General features: G+C 32.2%; 2 protein-coding genes and 1 pseudogene across 2 annotated transcripts; 2 read left to right on the top strand and 1 right to left on the bottom strand.

Annotated features, from left to right (window-relative positions):
• LOC125857897 (uncharacterized acetyltransferase At3g50280-like) lies at positions 1–10,148 on the top strand (annotated as a pseudogene).
• Positions 10,149–11,798: 1,650 nt separating this feature from the next.
• LOC125857896 (HIPL1 protein-like) lies at positions 11,799–14,114 on the top strand. The gene is made up of 6 exons (XM_049537552.1): positions 11,799–11,883; positions 12,029–12,525; positions 12,619–12,829; positions 13,059–13,234; positions 13,389–13,633; positions 13,724–14,114. Exons 1-6 carry the CDS (start codon positions 11,799–11,801, stop codon positions 14,112–14,114), a joined length of 1,605 nt encoding a protein of 534 aa, XP_049393509.1.
• An 897-nt stretch (positions 14,115–15,011) lies between these two features.
• Positions 15,012–15,675, bottom strand: LOC125859923 (uncharacterized). Its single transcript, XM_049539778.1, has one exon. The coding sequence runs from the start codon at positions 15,615–15,617 to the stop codon at positions 15,066–15,068; it is 552 nt and encodes a 183-aa protein (XP_049395735.1). The 5' UTR covers positions 15,618–15,675; the 3' UTR covers positions 15,012–15,065.
• Positions 15,676–17,078: the final 1,403 nt, after the last annotated feature.

Here is a 17,078-nt window from a genome sequence, read left to right as displayed (position 1 = left end):
ATGACAAAACTTCAAGTAGTATCAACATGTGTAACTAGGTCCCAAAAATCCATATAAAAAAAAATCCAGTTAACTCCATGGGACCTTCAACTCCTCACAGTGGATTCTATCCAAAAAGGATTATTTTTTGATAAACCAAATCTTCAGCAACATAGAGAGTTGGCAAAATCATCATCAGAAATTATCAATCGCCTAAAAATTTCACTCTCTGATACTCTAAATCATTTTCCTCTCCTCGCAGGTCGACTTTTTGCTAGTAAAAACAGTGATGACACCTTATCTTTCTTTGTTGATTGCAACAATGAAAGAGTTGAATTCACTTATGTCACTGCACCTGATTTGACTGTGGCTGATATCTTGGAACAAACTTACATGCCAAAGATTGTCAAGTCTTTCTTTCCACTCAATGGAGTACGCAACTATGAAGGTGATATTAAATAATTATTATGTGAACAACCCTAAATTAAAAGTTTTCGTTGTTAAGTATATAGTGAGTACACTTTTAAGTACTCATTACCCCTTTAAGTTTCAACACATTTTTATGAGTTATACACATTGAATGATTTATCTATGTATGTTAATGTAATATGTTTAAATCATTTTTAATTTTAATTGTATACCAGGTGTTTCGAAACCATTGTTGGCCGTGCAAGTCACTGAGCTAGTGGACGGATTCTTCATTGGTTGCACTATCAATCATTGTGTAGCGGATGGGACTTCATTTTGGCATTTCTTCAATTGTTGGTCTGAAATAGCGCGCAATGGCGATTCCAATCTTATTGTTAATAAACCGCCGGTTCTGGACCGTTGGTTTCCTGAATTTGTTGCTAGTCCAATTCATGTACCTTTATCTAAGGAACATGTCCATGATGAATTTGATCTACGTTTGTTAGAAGAAAGAGTTTTCCATTTTAGCAAGGAGAACATAGCTCAACTCAAAGCCAAAGCCAATTCTGAATATGGAAACCACCAAAAGATTTGTATCTCTTCATTACAAGCCGTTTTGGCTCATCTGTGGCAATCTGTTATCCGTTGCCGTTGTGGTACGAACGCTGACGAAAAATTTAGTTTCAAATTACTTATAGGTGCAAGGCCAAGGCTTCAGCCGCATTTACCTGAAGGCTATTTCGGAAATGCTGTGCATTTTGTGAACGTGACAACCACCGCTAGGGAGATGTTGGAGCATGATTCAGGTCAGTGAGAAATTAAAAGGGCTTTTTTTTTTAATATAATTATTTTATAATGTTCCAAATACGAAAAATATTTTCCAAAATAAACATAATTCAGTAAGAAATGGATTAAATATTGTGTTTTTAGATATATTTTTAAAAACTAAATTTGAATTCAGGTTGGGCTGCTTTGCAAATGAATAAGGTGGTATCCACCCAAACCGATGAAGAGGTTATGAGTTTTTATCAAAGTTGGGTGAAGAATCCAAAGATAGTGAAAAAGAGTGAAGTGGTTGCTAATAGCTTGATTGCTAGCAGCTTGCCGCGCTTCGATGTGTACGGTAATGACTTTGGATGGGGGAGACCCGTTGCGGTGAGAAGTGGCGCTGGCAACAAACATGATGGGAAAATGACAATCTTTTGTGGTGCAGAACAAGGAAGTATCGACATTGAAGCTTGTTTGACCCCTGAAACTTTGCATGCCATGGGACAGGATACTAAGAGCCTGTTTGGATGGGCTTTTAAGCTGGTCAAACTGACTTAAAAGTCAGTTTTTGACTTATTAGAGTGTTTGGCAATTATCAAAGTAACTTATTTTAAGTAAAAAATGACTTATTTTAAGCCAAAAGCCAAAAGCTACGGGAGGGGAGCTTTTTTTTTTTTAACTTAAAAGCCCTTTTATGTTGACCAAGAATATTACCTTTTTGCCCTTAATTCTTTTATACAATTTCCAAATTGCCCATATTGTATTATTATTATTATTATTATTATTATTTCTGAAATATGAATTTATATTCCTCTCATAAGGTGGTAAAGAAATATGTGAATGATAGAAAAATATTATTACTTATGGATGTAAAACATAAATTAATTTTGTTTTAATTTTTTTTTAAGTATAAAAACCTTAAATTAATCAACTTTTTATCATGTTAACAGCTTAAAGGGTATTTCAGATATTTTGATAAAAAAAAGTGTTTACCAGCACTTATTTGCCAAATACATCAACAACTTTTTTTTCAACTGCAGCACTTTTATCCAAACACATAACTACTTATTTTAAAAATAAGTTCCAGCACTTTAAAAAGTTACTTTTTTTAAGTCAATCCAAACGGGCTCTAAATTCATGGGAGCTGTTAGTAAAATTGAGATCGTTTAAGCTAATTACTTTATTATGTTTATGGGGATGGTTTAATTTGAACTTCTTATCACGATTTGTTAATGGATTATCTGTATGGTGATGGCTTCAGTGATTATAAAATATATTTCATATGTTAAATAATAATACTTGTGCACTGTTGGGTTTACTCACTTCTAAAAAAAAATATATAAATAGAAAATAATATTACTATATTATCCTTTGAATAAATAAATAGAATATAATAAAAAAAATAACTATAATTAATGATAAGAATAAATTAGGAATTAAGTTATAGTCATTCATTTCATAGTTATATTTATTTTATTGTGAACTTATCTAATACACGTGTATTTATATAGTTATATTTATTTTATTGTGAACCTATCTAATACACGTGTATTATTTATACAGAGGACACACGAGGTCAACTTGTAAGTCATTTAACATTGTATTTTCCAACTTTAATTATTTGTACAGTTTGCTCTAAATATTGTATAATCTAGATGCACTTTACTTGAATGGACTAAAATAATAGCTTGCATAATTTAATATTTTTTTTGGCGTTAGCTATAGTATGACTTTTGAATTAATCTATTTGCCCTAACTTTATCTTTTTATTACTTTAATTTTTATCATATTTTCTGTAAATTCGTGGTTTTTGAGCCTTCTTGGTAAATGAACTCTGTAGACACTTCTTTTTCAATTGCTAAAGAATTTTGTTGTAGTATGGATTGTAGGGACATACATTAATTTTAGAAAAAATAAATAAATAAATAAATATATATATATATATATATATATATATATATATATAAGAGGGATTATCTGCTATGGGGCCAATTTAGTCATTGAAAATATTTTTCAGCTTTAATTATCTGTACAATTTGCTCAGAATATTATTATAAGTAGATAAAAGAATTCAAAAACCATGTAAGCCAAAAAAAAATATTAAACGATGCAAGTTGTCATTTCTGTCCATTCAACACTATTTTAAATTTTGCATGAGGTAGCATATTTACTACAAGTAGTATTTATTTACACAATTTATGCGAAATAATTTAGAATATGAAGGTCAAAATACTTAATTTTGATAAACAATTCAGAAAAATTCTACAAATATTTAAATTAAATTTATATATTTAAAAACTATCAAAACGTAGCTAATAATTAAAACTATTTTAAATTTTATGAGAAATTATAATAATTAAATAATAGTACTTCCTTTGTCCCTAATTACTTGTCCACTTTTTTCCTTTTTTAGTTATCCCTAATTACTTGTCCATTTTGACAAATCAAGAAATATCAATTTTTTTAACCTATTATACCCTCAATTAATTATTTTGAAAAAGGTAGAACTTTTTGAAAACCTTAAGTTTTTAATTCATCTACTTCATAGTTAATAGGGATAAAATAGTAAATTCACTATATCAATAATTATTTTTTTAATAAGTGTGTCAATTTAAAAATAGTCAAGTAATTAGGAACAGGGGGATTAACAATTTTACGAAGACCGACAAAAAAAAAATCTTGATTAATTCTGCAACTGCCATTTGGCCCAACAACACTAATAAATGAGAACACTTCATCATCAAAAACATGCATTGTCATTCAAAACTATAATTTTCTAAGTCATATGCTATGATCTCTTCGGGTGTGTTTGTCGGGAAAAATAAACTAAGTTCTTTAAAAGTAGTTTCATATATGTTTTCATACTGATTAATTGGATACTTTCCATCCCAAGGACTCCACCACTCACTCGGTAATGTTCTCCTAAATTATACTTTATAGTTTATCGGTTTATTTTTATTTATCACTATTTAAATTGGTATACTCACTAAGATATAATTTTTTATATAAATATTTTATCACATTACTCTATTGATATGGGTGTTCATGGATCGATATGAATCGGTTATTAATCTAAATCTAAATCAAATCAATTTATTTAATTTTTAAATTATCAAACCAAGTCAAATTGAACATACAATATACATTTTTCGGTTCGATTACTCTATTAATCATACACAAAAACTAAAAAAAATGATAAATTAAAAAGAGGGCAAAAGACGACTAACATTGCAGAGTTTTGGATCACTAAATATAATTTACTGTGAAAAAAAACTTCAAAATTCACCATTTTGGCCTAAAAGGAAGAGATAGCATGGTATTCCTAGTCCCACCAAGAATTACGATAGACACTCGTATGATGTGAGTGCATTGTTGTGATGTGAGTGCATTGTTTCCTGTAGTTTGTGAAGGTTGAGTTGATAAAACTCTTAATGAACTCTTAATGAATATCTATAGCCTGTATGGGTGGAGTTAACGCTTACAGAGCACTCTCGATAGATTTCACCTATGTGAGTGTGGAAGTAGATCGCTTCCTATGAGAATTGGGCTTATTCTCAAAAGCACTTATGAATCCGGGATAGCACATGGCCATAACGTGCTGGCTTTAAAGCTCATGTCAACAACTTGATTATTATGTGTGAGCAGTGATATTTTATTCCCTTAAGCAGTCATAGTTCAAGTCTGAGACCACTACAACTCTGGAGTAAAAGTTACTGTTTCATTAAGTGGAGGTTCAATACAAAGCACACCTTCATTATGCATAGTAATTTTCCTTCAGCTGATAGACTCTCTTATCTAATATTAAAATGAGTGGGGACTGTTAGTGGGGTATTTTAATAATTTAAGAATTCACATTTTTTGCATGGCCACATAGATGTTGGTTTATGGCCGTTGGTGCACTTTTCATATATGTTACATTATGATGGATGAATTGGCAGTTGATTGTTGCCATTGAAAATAATTATTGCTGCATTACTATTCAGCATTACTCCAAATGGAGTTAACGTATATATATGTTACAATTTTCTTGGTGCATGCAGCAACTCCCAAGCCGTTGGTGGCTTAAGTGTCCCTTTATTTTCATTCTTTATTTCTCCATTATACCTTACAACATATGTAACTCCTAAGATCATTATCTTCACCATTTACTACCCCATTATCTTCCTATTCATTGCTAGGAAGACTTCTACTAGTATAAATAGTGGTGGTCTTCATTTGGTTGAGACACACAAGAAAATATAGAGTGCATAAAGTTTGTCAAAGAAGAGAGTTCTTATTAGTTGAAGGGAGGTGCTCTTTTTTGTGGAGCTTTGAACTCAACTCTTGTCCAGAGTTGTTGAGTAATACTTTGTGAAGGCAGTTGTATCCTGGAGGGGACAAGTCAAGAGGACTACTGCTGGACCGGTGAAAAACATTTATTGCAGTGGGCTTGAATCTCCTTAAAGAGAGCGAGATATCCGCGCCTCAGCCTGAAGAAATTTCTGTTTCTTCATTTTATTTTCAATTGTAATCTTGCAATTTTATTATCTTGTAATTTTTCACTAACAGTTAGAATTTGTTTGAATTGAGTTTTGGCTTCTGACTTAAAAGCTAAAAATTCATGAGTTAGAAATTCTATCTACTTTTTGTCATAAATAATATTGAAATTATAAACAAAAGATACAAAAATTAATTATTATTTAAAAAAAAAAAAACTATCTATTTTTTTTATCATAAATATTTTAAAACTTTCAATTAAACAACTCAAATCTTCATATTAATAGATAAAGTTTTTACAACTGCATCCAAGATAATGTATTGCAAACAAATGACTAATCTCTTGTTAACAAAAATTAATCCGTACGTTTATAAATAATAGTATTACTATGTGAAATTAAATGTGGTGTTGTCCTCCTTCTCAATCTCCACTGTCCCACCAATTGTCAGATTGAGGCATCATTGTCTGAGCAAAACAAAGAACGTATTAGATGACAGGAAATATTTTGTGCGGAGGCATGCCTATAACGTTCAGTATTTGACAAATACTATTATCCACACTATCGTCATGAATCACATTATTACTTGAAAAAAAGAAACCACATTACTTGAAAAAAAAAATTTACAATAAATATATTTTGTAGTTCCTCCAGAATCAAATACCCGCTCTTTAATAGATATTGGAAAGATTGTGAACCAAAAGTTGAATCATGAAATCATTAATTGATATTGAAAAAATTGTTGAACTGAAAGTTGGATCATGAAAAAGGGAACGGTACCAAGTGAAACAATGATATATGAAATTGTGTAGAACAACCTTGTTTGACATTGCGAACACTTGTAACTTATTTCTTTTAGATTCATTGTCTTCTTATTTGAAAAATCGCCTGAGTTTCTTTGACTTTTGTCTTTGTAAAAAAATCTCAACTTTCTCAAATTTCCGGAATTCGAAAATATTCAAAATAAGGGAGGGGATATACTAACTTGTTTAGTCTGGTTTGTGCAGAATTAGGAGCATCAAATTTCTAATAAGAAAATTTGTAAGATAAAGGTAAAACATGTAACTTGAAAAAGAAGCAAGACAATTGTTTTTGTTAGTGTTATTACGCTAAACCTAAGGTTTTCAATTTGTTAAGATTCTCTCTGGTCATTTTGTTCTTGTTAGAGATCGGGTAAGGCTAGTTAGAATTTATTTGAATTGACTTTTGGCTTTTGACTTAAAAGCTAAAAGTGCATAAGTTAGAAATTATATCTACTTTTTATCAGAAATAATATTAAACATTATAAATAAAAGATACAAAAATTATTTACTTTTAAAAAAAAGAATTATCTACTTTTTATCTGAAATATTTTAGAACTTTCAATTAAACAACTCAAATATTTCATATTAATAAATAAAGTTTTTACAATAACATTCAAGATAATGTATTGAAAACAAATGACTAGCTTCTTGTTAACTAGAATTAACATGTACTTTTATAAATAATGGAGTAATATTACTATGTGAAGTTAAACGTTTGATATCTTTTAAGAATATATACTAAAAATAATTAGTATTTAACAACAAAAAAAAATAACCCTAAATTAAAAATATTTTTATATATTCAAGTCATCTTATTGTAATTTGATTTTTAGGCCACTAATTTTAGGAAATCTTTCTTACTAATGTATTTCAAATAAAATTTACAGGACAGGAATAGTATTTACTACTCTTTCCTTTCGATAGTAAATGATAGAAATATTATAAGTAGTTAAAAGTAATTATAACAACAAAACATATTATTCGAAAAGGAGTGTGATTAAGCACAAATAAATTTTCAAGTCCATGTAGTGAGATACAAAATGACATGACTGGGGTGTGTATTTAGTTTTTTTGGTTTGGTTTTATATTATTGTTGATTTCACTTTTCACTTTTAAAAAATATAACTCAAGTTAAATCAAAATAAATTTGATTAGGTTTAGTTTTTCTCGGCTTTTTCGATTCAACTATTCGATCACGTCAATAATTAATAACATAATCATAGTTATATTTGAAAGTGGCAAAAAAATCATGTACAAGGAGGTTTTTGCTTTATTTGCAGAATTTCACTATTGAAAAGGTAAAATCTTTGATCGGACATATCTTGAAACTTTAGGTCAAATCCATTGTTGGATCACCTTTTTCGGGATGACTAAGCCCACTATTCTACAAGCCCCTCTTGTGTCGGGTTAAGGCTCTACCTCATCTTGGATTAAGGGATTAGTTGAACCCAATTTCTTCACTTGTAGTCTAGAGCTTTGTTTGGCAGGGCTTTTAAGTGATTTCCTTGTCTTAGAGTTGCGTATTCAATTCACATAAAAAAAATGAGAAGGATGTGTTACCATTTAGAAGCACAACATGATGCATAATATTGAATTTGTTAAATATACTTTGTAACATGAATCATGAGTAAAATTAAAAACACAATACTTAAAAGTATATTGTAACATCTCGTAACTACAAAGAACTAGAAGGAAGTTTAAAATCTGGAAATAGTTATTTTTGGAAAGTATAAGGAAATCTGGAAAATTTTAAGTAAGTTAAAGTGAGTTTTTGGTCAACTTCAAACGATCATAACTCCTAGCTCAGGATGAGTTAGTTGTATTTCCAGATATGGTTGGAAATCTCTTGGAATGAACTTTCCATCACCGCTAAGTTTACGCGATTCCGAGTTCGTATGAGTAAGTTATGCCCTTTGGAAGTTGGACTGTTCGAATAAGGAAATGCCCAATCCGGATTTTGAAGGGTAGTTTGGTCTTTTCCTTACCCAATTAATTAAATCCATTTTTAATAAAATAGTTGGGGTCAAAACTGAGTTAGTTCAGTTTGCACTTTTGAGAAATAGAGTTAGGGATTTTGGAGAAAGAATGCAAGAGAAAGGAGAAGAGGAAAAGCAAGATTCGCCAAGAACGATCGATTTTGGTTGTGGATTCGCCAAAGAATTGACCCTACAAGGTATGTGAGTCTTTCATAGCGTTAGGTTCATTCGCCCACGCGCCAAAAATGTTTAGTTCAGTGAAATTCGTCCTAAAAAAGTTTGAAAGTTGATGTTCTTGACATGGATTCTTGAATTTGAATGTTGTTCTTGAATTGGGATGAATTGAGAAGTTTCTGAGTTCGTTACGTCACATCATAGAGTCACTTTGAGTTAGAATCTTATGTACATTTTCTGGGTATCTATATCTAAAAGTAATTTGAGAAAAAGAACCGAGTTTGGGTGAATTGGGGTTGGAAAAAGAAGAAGAAAATTTCGTTAGACGAAATCCGGCACTGCCTCCGCGTCGCGGAACTGGTTCCCAAATTTGGGAATTTCTGTTTCACGTCGCGGAGCTATCACGAAACGTTCTGCCTAAAACGTCATTTTCGAAACTAAAATTTTAAAGCTTCTCCACGTCGCGGAGCCGTCACGGAGTCTTCTACCTCAAAAAACGTTTTCGGAACTAAAATTTAATTATGCCTCTGCATCGCGGACTTACCTTCAAATCTTGATATTCGGTCTTTTCTCATATTTAGCTATCTAAAATAATTCCTAAACAACAATCATAATCCTTGAATCCATAATTCAATTCAAGGATCAGTTAAGAGTCAAGTTAAGAGTCAAGTAAGAGAAGTTCATTTCAAGTTTTCATAAGTCTTTTACAAACATTTTAACTTTGTTTTAAGACTTAAGTTTTGAAGTTGAGTAAAGAGTAAGAGCTAAGTTCATTTTCTTTAAAATGATATATGGGAACTAAGTATTCCAAGAGTAAATGTTTTCACATTTAAGATGAGAGGAAACTGAGATTTCCAAATGAGTTTTGAACAGCAAAAGGGAACATTGATTCCAAGAGAGCTTTTTAAGCTAAGTTTGAGCAATTATCTCAAACCAGAGAAGAAGTTGTTTTTAAAAACATATGAGATAAGTATATTTTGGAGTAGTATTGAGCACCGATATGGGGACGCGAGTTCATATTAATTCAAGCCCCCATAAACCATGTAGCCATCACGGGCAGAAAAAGGATCATACTTTTTAGATGATTCCTTAGTGCTTTTTTTAGCATAGACTAGTGGATCCACTTAATAGTTCAGGTTTTATACCGATGGCAAGGTATAGGACGGTCCTTGGTAACGTGAGGTAATACATTGTACCATCACTTAGGCTCATAGTGATGGTTGTCGGTTAGAGAATCTCCCACAGAAGTTATATTACTTTCTAAATGAGTAAAGTTAAGTTTGTTATTGTTTTATCTTTAACGAACTAAAATTGTCTTCAGTTGTTTTATAAGCTTTATATTTATATCGCATGTGTTTTATTGTTTTATATTGAGTTGAGTATCCATGAGTTGAGAAAAGCCAGGTAGGTGTTTCTTCCATTATGTCTTTCGAGCCTATGTTTGTTAGCATTCCAACTCGCATACTCGTATATTCGATGTACTGATGCCAGTTAGTCTGCATCTTATTATGATGCAGACGCAGGTAACCAGGATCGGCATCCAGCGCCTTGTTGATCCAGCTTGAGCATTCAGAGTCTGTTGGTGAGCCTCCTTGCATTCCGGAGGACTCCTCTATTTGCTTTCTAGTCTTTCAGATGTTAGGATGATCGGGGGTCATGTCCCGACATCCCTATTTGTTTTAGAGGCTTCATAGACAGTTAGGAGTTCAGTAGTCTTTGCATTAATATTCTTATGTTAAAGACTTGGGTTGCTACTTTTGGCCAAGTTGAATGTTTAATCTTTAAAACATTTTCAGTTATTTTATTATTCAGTTCAATTAAGTTCATTGATCATTATAGATATGAATATTGTCTTCCGCTGAGTTAAGTAAGCCAAGTCAAGGGTTCGCTTGGGGCCAGCAATGATCTTCGAGTGCCAGTCCCGCCCAGGGCGTAGGCTTGAGACGTGACATATATCTAGATGTCCAAATATAAAATATAAAATATAAACTAAATCATAATGAAAGGTAATAATTAAAAAGCGAGAAAGTGGTTAACTCCGATCCAACTTTAATTCTAAACCTAAATATTATATATGTAATTATTAATATATATTTTTTCCAATTTGTCGGATTTTATATTTCTAAATCCGAAATCAAATAAAAATAAATAATTTTTTTATCCGAAATCAACAAAAGAAAAACAAAAACCAATCCAAATTAAAATTTAATTCGATTTGAATTTAATTTTTCAATTTAATCCGAACAATGCCCGCTCCAAAATGCTAATACAAACGTTTACATTCATTTTACTCTAGTTATAAAATCTCCTACTATATATATTACTGTACTAAATAGAGAATTTAAAATAAATAGTTCCTCGCTAAATAATAGCCGACAAATATTTAAAAAATTAATATTAATTAATGTATAATATGTACCTAATTACTTTGTTTGTAGTTATACTTCCTAGCTAGTACCTTTGTCTGTTCCTACCAGACAAGAGTCCATACTAATTTTTGTGTTTTGAGTATTTCAATTTGCAATTTTCTAGTAATAAGTCGTACTAACAAAAGAAAAGGTAATCAGCCCAAAAGAAGAGCCAAGTGAATGGAAGGTTCAGCCAAAAAATTACACTATATGTATTACTAGTTAGTTTAAAATTACTTTTTAGAAATGTGTAGCCAGGGGTGGAGCCAGCCTTCTGTTAGGGGTTCATCCGAACTCCCTTCGGTGAATTATTTTACTATTTATACATGGTTAAAATTATTTTTATGTATATATAATAGATGTCGAACTCCCTTCGGTTAGTTTGTGTGTAACCCCTTATTAAAAATCCTAGATCCGCCACTGGTGTAGCGTATATCTTTTTTGATTTTTCATGTGTTTACTTACAAAAATTTTTGGCTCGACCACTGAATTAGACTTCGGATGTAAAGGTTCTGGCTTCCATGCACACAAAAATCAAGTTACTATTAAAATAGCATTGAGATTGACATATGCACTGAGATTATCCCAATGTACGGAATTACTCACATCCTAAACTTCTACAGCATTTTTCTAGAGCCATTATATATGTAATCTAACATACAATGTTCAGATCAAGAAGGCCTTTATAGGAATATTGTGCATAATATCATCGAAGAGTCGTGTTTATGTGGCGTTTCGATCTGTCATTCGTATAATAAGCCATAGTTTATAAATTGGAGTTCCTTAATTCCTCTGTCAATTTCAGCTATGGTTGCTGTCTGCAATGTTCTTCTTCTGAATCTGTTGCTGCTTTATGGTTTTCTGGCATCCTGCACTTTGAGCATGCAGTTAAGTAAGGCGCTATGATCACTCTTTCATGTGTAGCATCATTTGCATTTGTCTGTCTTTTATATTTCCATTTTTTATCTGCTTATTGCACATGGAAACTGGACTGTTTTTGTTCTATTGATGTTGAAATGTTTGATGTGACTCTGTAGAGGACTTAAAAAATGGTGCTCAATCATATGGTATTCGTGAAACTCGTCAAGCCCCAAATGGTATTTGTATTGAAAAAATTGGAAATGGATCTTATATTGGCATGGCTCCACACCCTGATGGCTCTGACCGCGTATTTTTGTGGAATCAACAAGGTAAGGTATGGATTGCCAATGTTCCTGAGGATGGATCTAATGGAGTGTTGGAAATTGATGAATCAAAGCCATATCTTGATATAACTGATCATGTGCTTTTTGGTTTGCAATTTGGGGTAATGGGAATGGAGTTCCATCCTAATTTTGTAAGTAATGGTCGTTTCTTCATTTCGTACCATTGTGATAAGTTACGACACTCAGGATGTTTAGGTAGATGCTCGTGTAACTCGGAAATTAATTGTGATCCAGCAACACTTCCAATAGACAGTGGCATTGCACCATGCCAGTATCAAATTGTAGTAGCAGAGTTCACAGCAAATGGTACTGCAACAACACCTTTCTTGGTATACATCTGTTATTGCTTTATACGATAAGAATTTGAAATTTTTCTTCATTGAAATTCTCTTGATTACATACTTTGATCATCGTCATGACAGGTAGAAAGTGCGAAGACATTGGAAGTGAGGAGGATATTTACAATGGGACTCCCACATAGGGGAGTTTATGGAGGACAGATTCTTTTCGGCCCTGCAGATGGATTTCTGTATGTTATGACTGGTAGTGGTACGCATCGAGGGGACCCTTACAATTTTGCACAAAACAAAAGATCGTTGCTCGGAAAGATCTTGAGGATTGATGTGGATCAAAGTATGCTGATCAAATGTTGATATATTGTGTAGACTTGTTTTGTGATTTACTTTTTAATTTCCAGAAAAAGCTTTAGGCAAACTTATCCTGTTCGAATAAACCTTTGTGCCTTGAGTCATAACAAGGAAATTAAACATTTGCAATCACTACATACATGGAAACAAACTGATTGATGAGACTGCATGTTTTTCGGACTATAACAGCTGAACTCTGCAATTATTACTGACAGGAAACGAAGTGCATGATCGAGGGCTTTGGGGAAATTACTCCATACCAAGAGATAATCCGTGCAACAATGACAAGCAATTAGCGCCTGAAGTTTGGGCATTAGGTCTTAGAAATCCATGGCGTTGTAGTTTCGATTCAGAAAGGCCTTCCTACTTCATGTGTGGAGATTCTGGACAGGTTTGCAACTTAACTATATTTTAGGCAAAACAGTAAGCATAGTCATTGTGTTGTTATTAGCTTAAGGGAAATCTTAAGTTCAAAAGAAAAAACAGGACATATGTTAAGTCTCTTCGAATACACAGACATACTTATCCTTTCATGAAACTTATAGGACATATATGAAGAGATAGATATGATAACAAAAGGTGGAAACTATGGATGGCCCGTCTACGAAGGCCCTTATCTCTTCAAACCAGCAAATGCCCGAGAAGGAAGCACTTCTAATTCTAGCTCCAACAGTCTCATATTCCCGGTCATGGGATACAACCACCCTGAAACTTACAAGACAATTGGTTCCGCGTCCATAATTGGTGGATACTTCTATAGGTCTCAAACTGATCCCTGTCTGTATGGAAGGTTTGCATTTTTTCTTAGCTTACAAACTTGAAACTCTATATATATGTACTGTTTGATTAGCTCAACTTGATTTTGAATCGAATTTTTTAGGTACTTGTACATAGACTTATATCCAGATGGAATATGGTCAAGTACTGAAAATCTTGAACATAGTAGAAACTTTACTAGTTCAAAAACCCCATACAGGTGTGCTCATGATTCTCCAATCCATTGTGAATCAATTGCAGAGGATGTTATGCCTGCTATAGGATACGTTTCGTCTTTTGGGGAAGACAATAGAAAAGACATTCATATGCTAACAACCACTGGCGTCTACAGAGTTACACGTCCGAGTAGGTGTAACTACCATTGTCCTAAAGAAAAAAGTGTAGCAAGTAAACCAGCTCTTCCTGTTTCCATGTCTAGGAAATTATGGGAGAGGGAAGAACACTATGCTCTTCTAATTTCTTCTATGCTGCTGCTTTTGTTGAATCTTGTATAATGGGATATGCAATCTTGTTATCATTAAGAATTTACTCAATTAGTAGTAAACGTTGTGTTTCTTCTCCATAAATTTGGCATTGATTTATGATGGAAAAGATTTATCAAGATCAAATCTTTTTTTTTTTGAAAAATAAAATTAAAATTCACGTTGATTATGAACCGTTAACCTCTAAAGAAGGGAACACAACATATTCAAGTCATTAGCAACAATGAAATAACTGAAAAAATGGGTTAAAGATTTAATTTTACAGATGCATGAATTTCGTTAATATATGCTTATATATATGCCTAAGCTATATATAAATAGATATAGACCAAACCTGATAAGTTTTTAAATACTTGAAGGACTAAAATCGGTAGGTGCATAGTTAAGGGACTAAAAACGATAAGTATATAGATAAGGGATCAAACTTAATTACATTTTGGATAGTTAAAAGATTAAATACGATAAATATAAAGTTAAAAATTATTTTAGACCTACTCCAATAGTTTATGTCCTCCTCTCGTTGTAACTACATACCATTTAGGATTAGATAATGTTGTAATTCAGCTATATTAAAAGAAAGAAAGAAACTTAATAACTCCATAAAATAAAAAATATGCAGAGTCTGTTGTAACTTGGATTAGGTCATGAATGACATAGGATTGAAATCATATGAAGAAGATCAGAAGAATTGAATATATATAATTATTGGAGTCTTCCAACAGGAGCCAAAATTATTGACCATATATATGGAAATTAAAGATTAAACTATTTCAAAAAACCATGGACGCTGAACCATTTTTTTTTTCAGTACAAGTCATTAATGATGTAGCGTTATAAGTATTACTAGAATGATCAATTATTTCATCAAATGTAAATCGTTTAACTCTCGAATTCAAATTATGACGCGTAAACTGATACGAAGTAATACTTTAAGGAAGGAAATGTAGAGATAATGTGTTGGTTCTAAAACAGAGCAAAGCCAACCCAATCAGCATCGCTCACTGGTCGTCGAGGTGACGACTCACGTGACGAAAACGAAGAGGAAAGTGAATCATGAAAAGGAGAAATTGACTTCCGGCTAGATACGGACCATCGAGAAACTGTCTCTAGATCCAACAAGTAATTGGGTTCGGGTTCGGGTCCAGTCTTATGACTCTTCTTCTTCGTATTCTTCTCTGTTGTTCGCTTCAGCAATGGAGACGGGAAGCACCAATCTGAGGCAACTCCCATAGCGGGTCGGGTCAATAGATTCAAAACATGCCTATCTGATCGTGCCCGTGGAGCTGACCGGAAGGATCGGTTTCGGGGCTCCTCAATTGGTTGTTGGAAATTGAAATCAGCCGCCGGTGGAGGTTTCAGCCTACGTGGGGTTTCTGGAATTGGACGGCTCTCGGCTACTTCCTGTTTGATTAATGGTGGTTGTGAATGTTGAAGCTTGGGTACTCCGGGTCGGATTTCCCATTTGAACGGAATAACTCCGGCCTGCTTAAATGATTCATCCGCTTCAATTTCCATTCTTTTAGAGAAAATGACCGAAACTTACACTTGTATTTTTCCTCCTAATACAAATTTGCTCTCTACATATATAGTGAAGATGAAGAAGAAGATTGATTTGATGCATGATCAATGGCGCAAGGAGTGGAGTTTGGTGGACCCTTGTTTTGAGATTTCTAATAATTCTCACACACATAAAATGGACACTAACAATTAATAGATAGACAAAGTTATATTTATCGATTCGAATATTTTATTGAATCAGTTATTGCATTAACTATTCAAAATATTTAGAAAGTATTGAAAAAATTATAATCAATGATTATTAGGACAAACGAAGGGAGTATATAAAATTATAAATTAAATATAATTATTTAATAAGATTGTGTAAATATTTTTTATGAGTATCTGTGGAAAAATCATTATTATAATTCAAGAAGGACAAATCGCCTCTCATTTATGTCTTGACTTTTGCTAGTTTTGAACAAGAAAATGTAGAAAATAACGGAGTATTGGTTTTCTTTATAATGGGACAGATGGAAAGTTGATCATGTTCAAAGTTGGCCAAACTTGAGAAGATTATACATTAGCTAAAATTGTGGCTTAATCTCATATATATAATAAAAAAATGTCTGTAAATTAAGATTTTTGAAAAAAATAGGGGAAAAAGTCTATTGTAACGGATGACAAACTTTATTTGCCACTCTTTAATGGAAAGTACTTCCTCAATTTCTTTTCTATGACCCTATTTAAAGGGACAAGGAAAATTTAAGTTGTATTGGTTTTGTTTTATTTTAAAAATATAGATAAGAGAAAAAATGACTTAGTTTTCGAAAAACCGATTAAACTTATGATTTAAGAGAAATCGGGTTTTCAAAAGGACAGAGTCGCCACTTAATTTTTAGTAAAAATCAAGAAAAAAGACTTAAGGTTGTCAAAAGATTTAAACAGATAAAATCAATTGAAAATAAAAAGGGTTCGAGTTCAGATGTACATTCCGAGAAGGTGTTAGGCCCTCAAAATGCCCGCTAACTCGCGGTTGACCGACGATTTGACCAAAAATGACTTTGACTAATTTTTTGAAAGTTTAACCAAGTAAAAGGAAACTCATTTTTTATTATTATCATTTATTTTTTATTTTTATTATTATGATTATTATCATTTTAATTATCTTAAGAAAAGTAGGACTAAAGGGGGGGGGGGGGGTTTCTAAGGGGAAAATAACTTAAGTGACAAGACAAATAATAAGATTAAAGCTAAGTATAAAACGTAAACACTTTAATTTAAAAATATATATATTATATAAAATAAGTAAAATGACTATCTTGGAGAATTTAATCAAATTAAACCATGAACCAAATAAAAGCGTTAGTCAAATACAAATAAAAAGCAAAGGAAGGAAATATTAAATTTGGGCCTTTGGCCCAAATTCCCAAATCTTGGACCTGTCCTATTCTAAATTTTGCCCTAAAAATAAGGGAC

The sequence above is a fragment of the Solanum stenotomum genome, chromosome 3 (genome assembly GCF_019186545.1).
Source record: "Solanum stenotomum isolate F172 chromosome 3, ASM1918654v1, whole genome shotgun sequence".
Taxonomy (NCBI): domain Eukaryota; kingdom Viridiplantae; phylum Streptophyta; class Magnoliopsida; order Solanales; family Solanaceae; genus Solanum; species Solanum stenotomum.
Note: the sequence above shows the minus strand (reverse complement) of the source record. Positions and strands in the feature narration are given on the sequence as shown.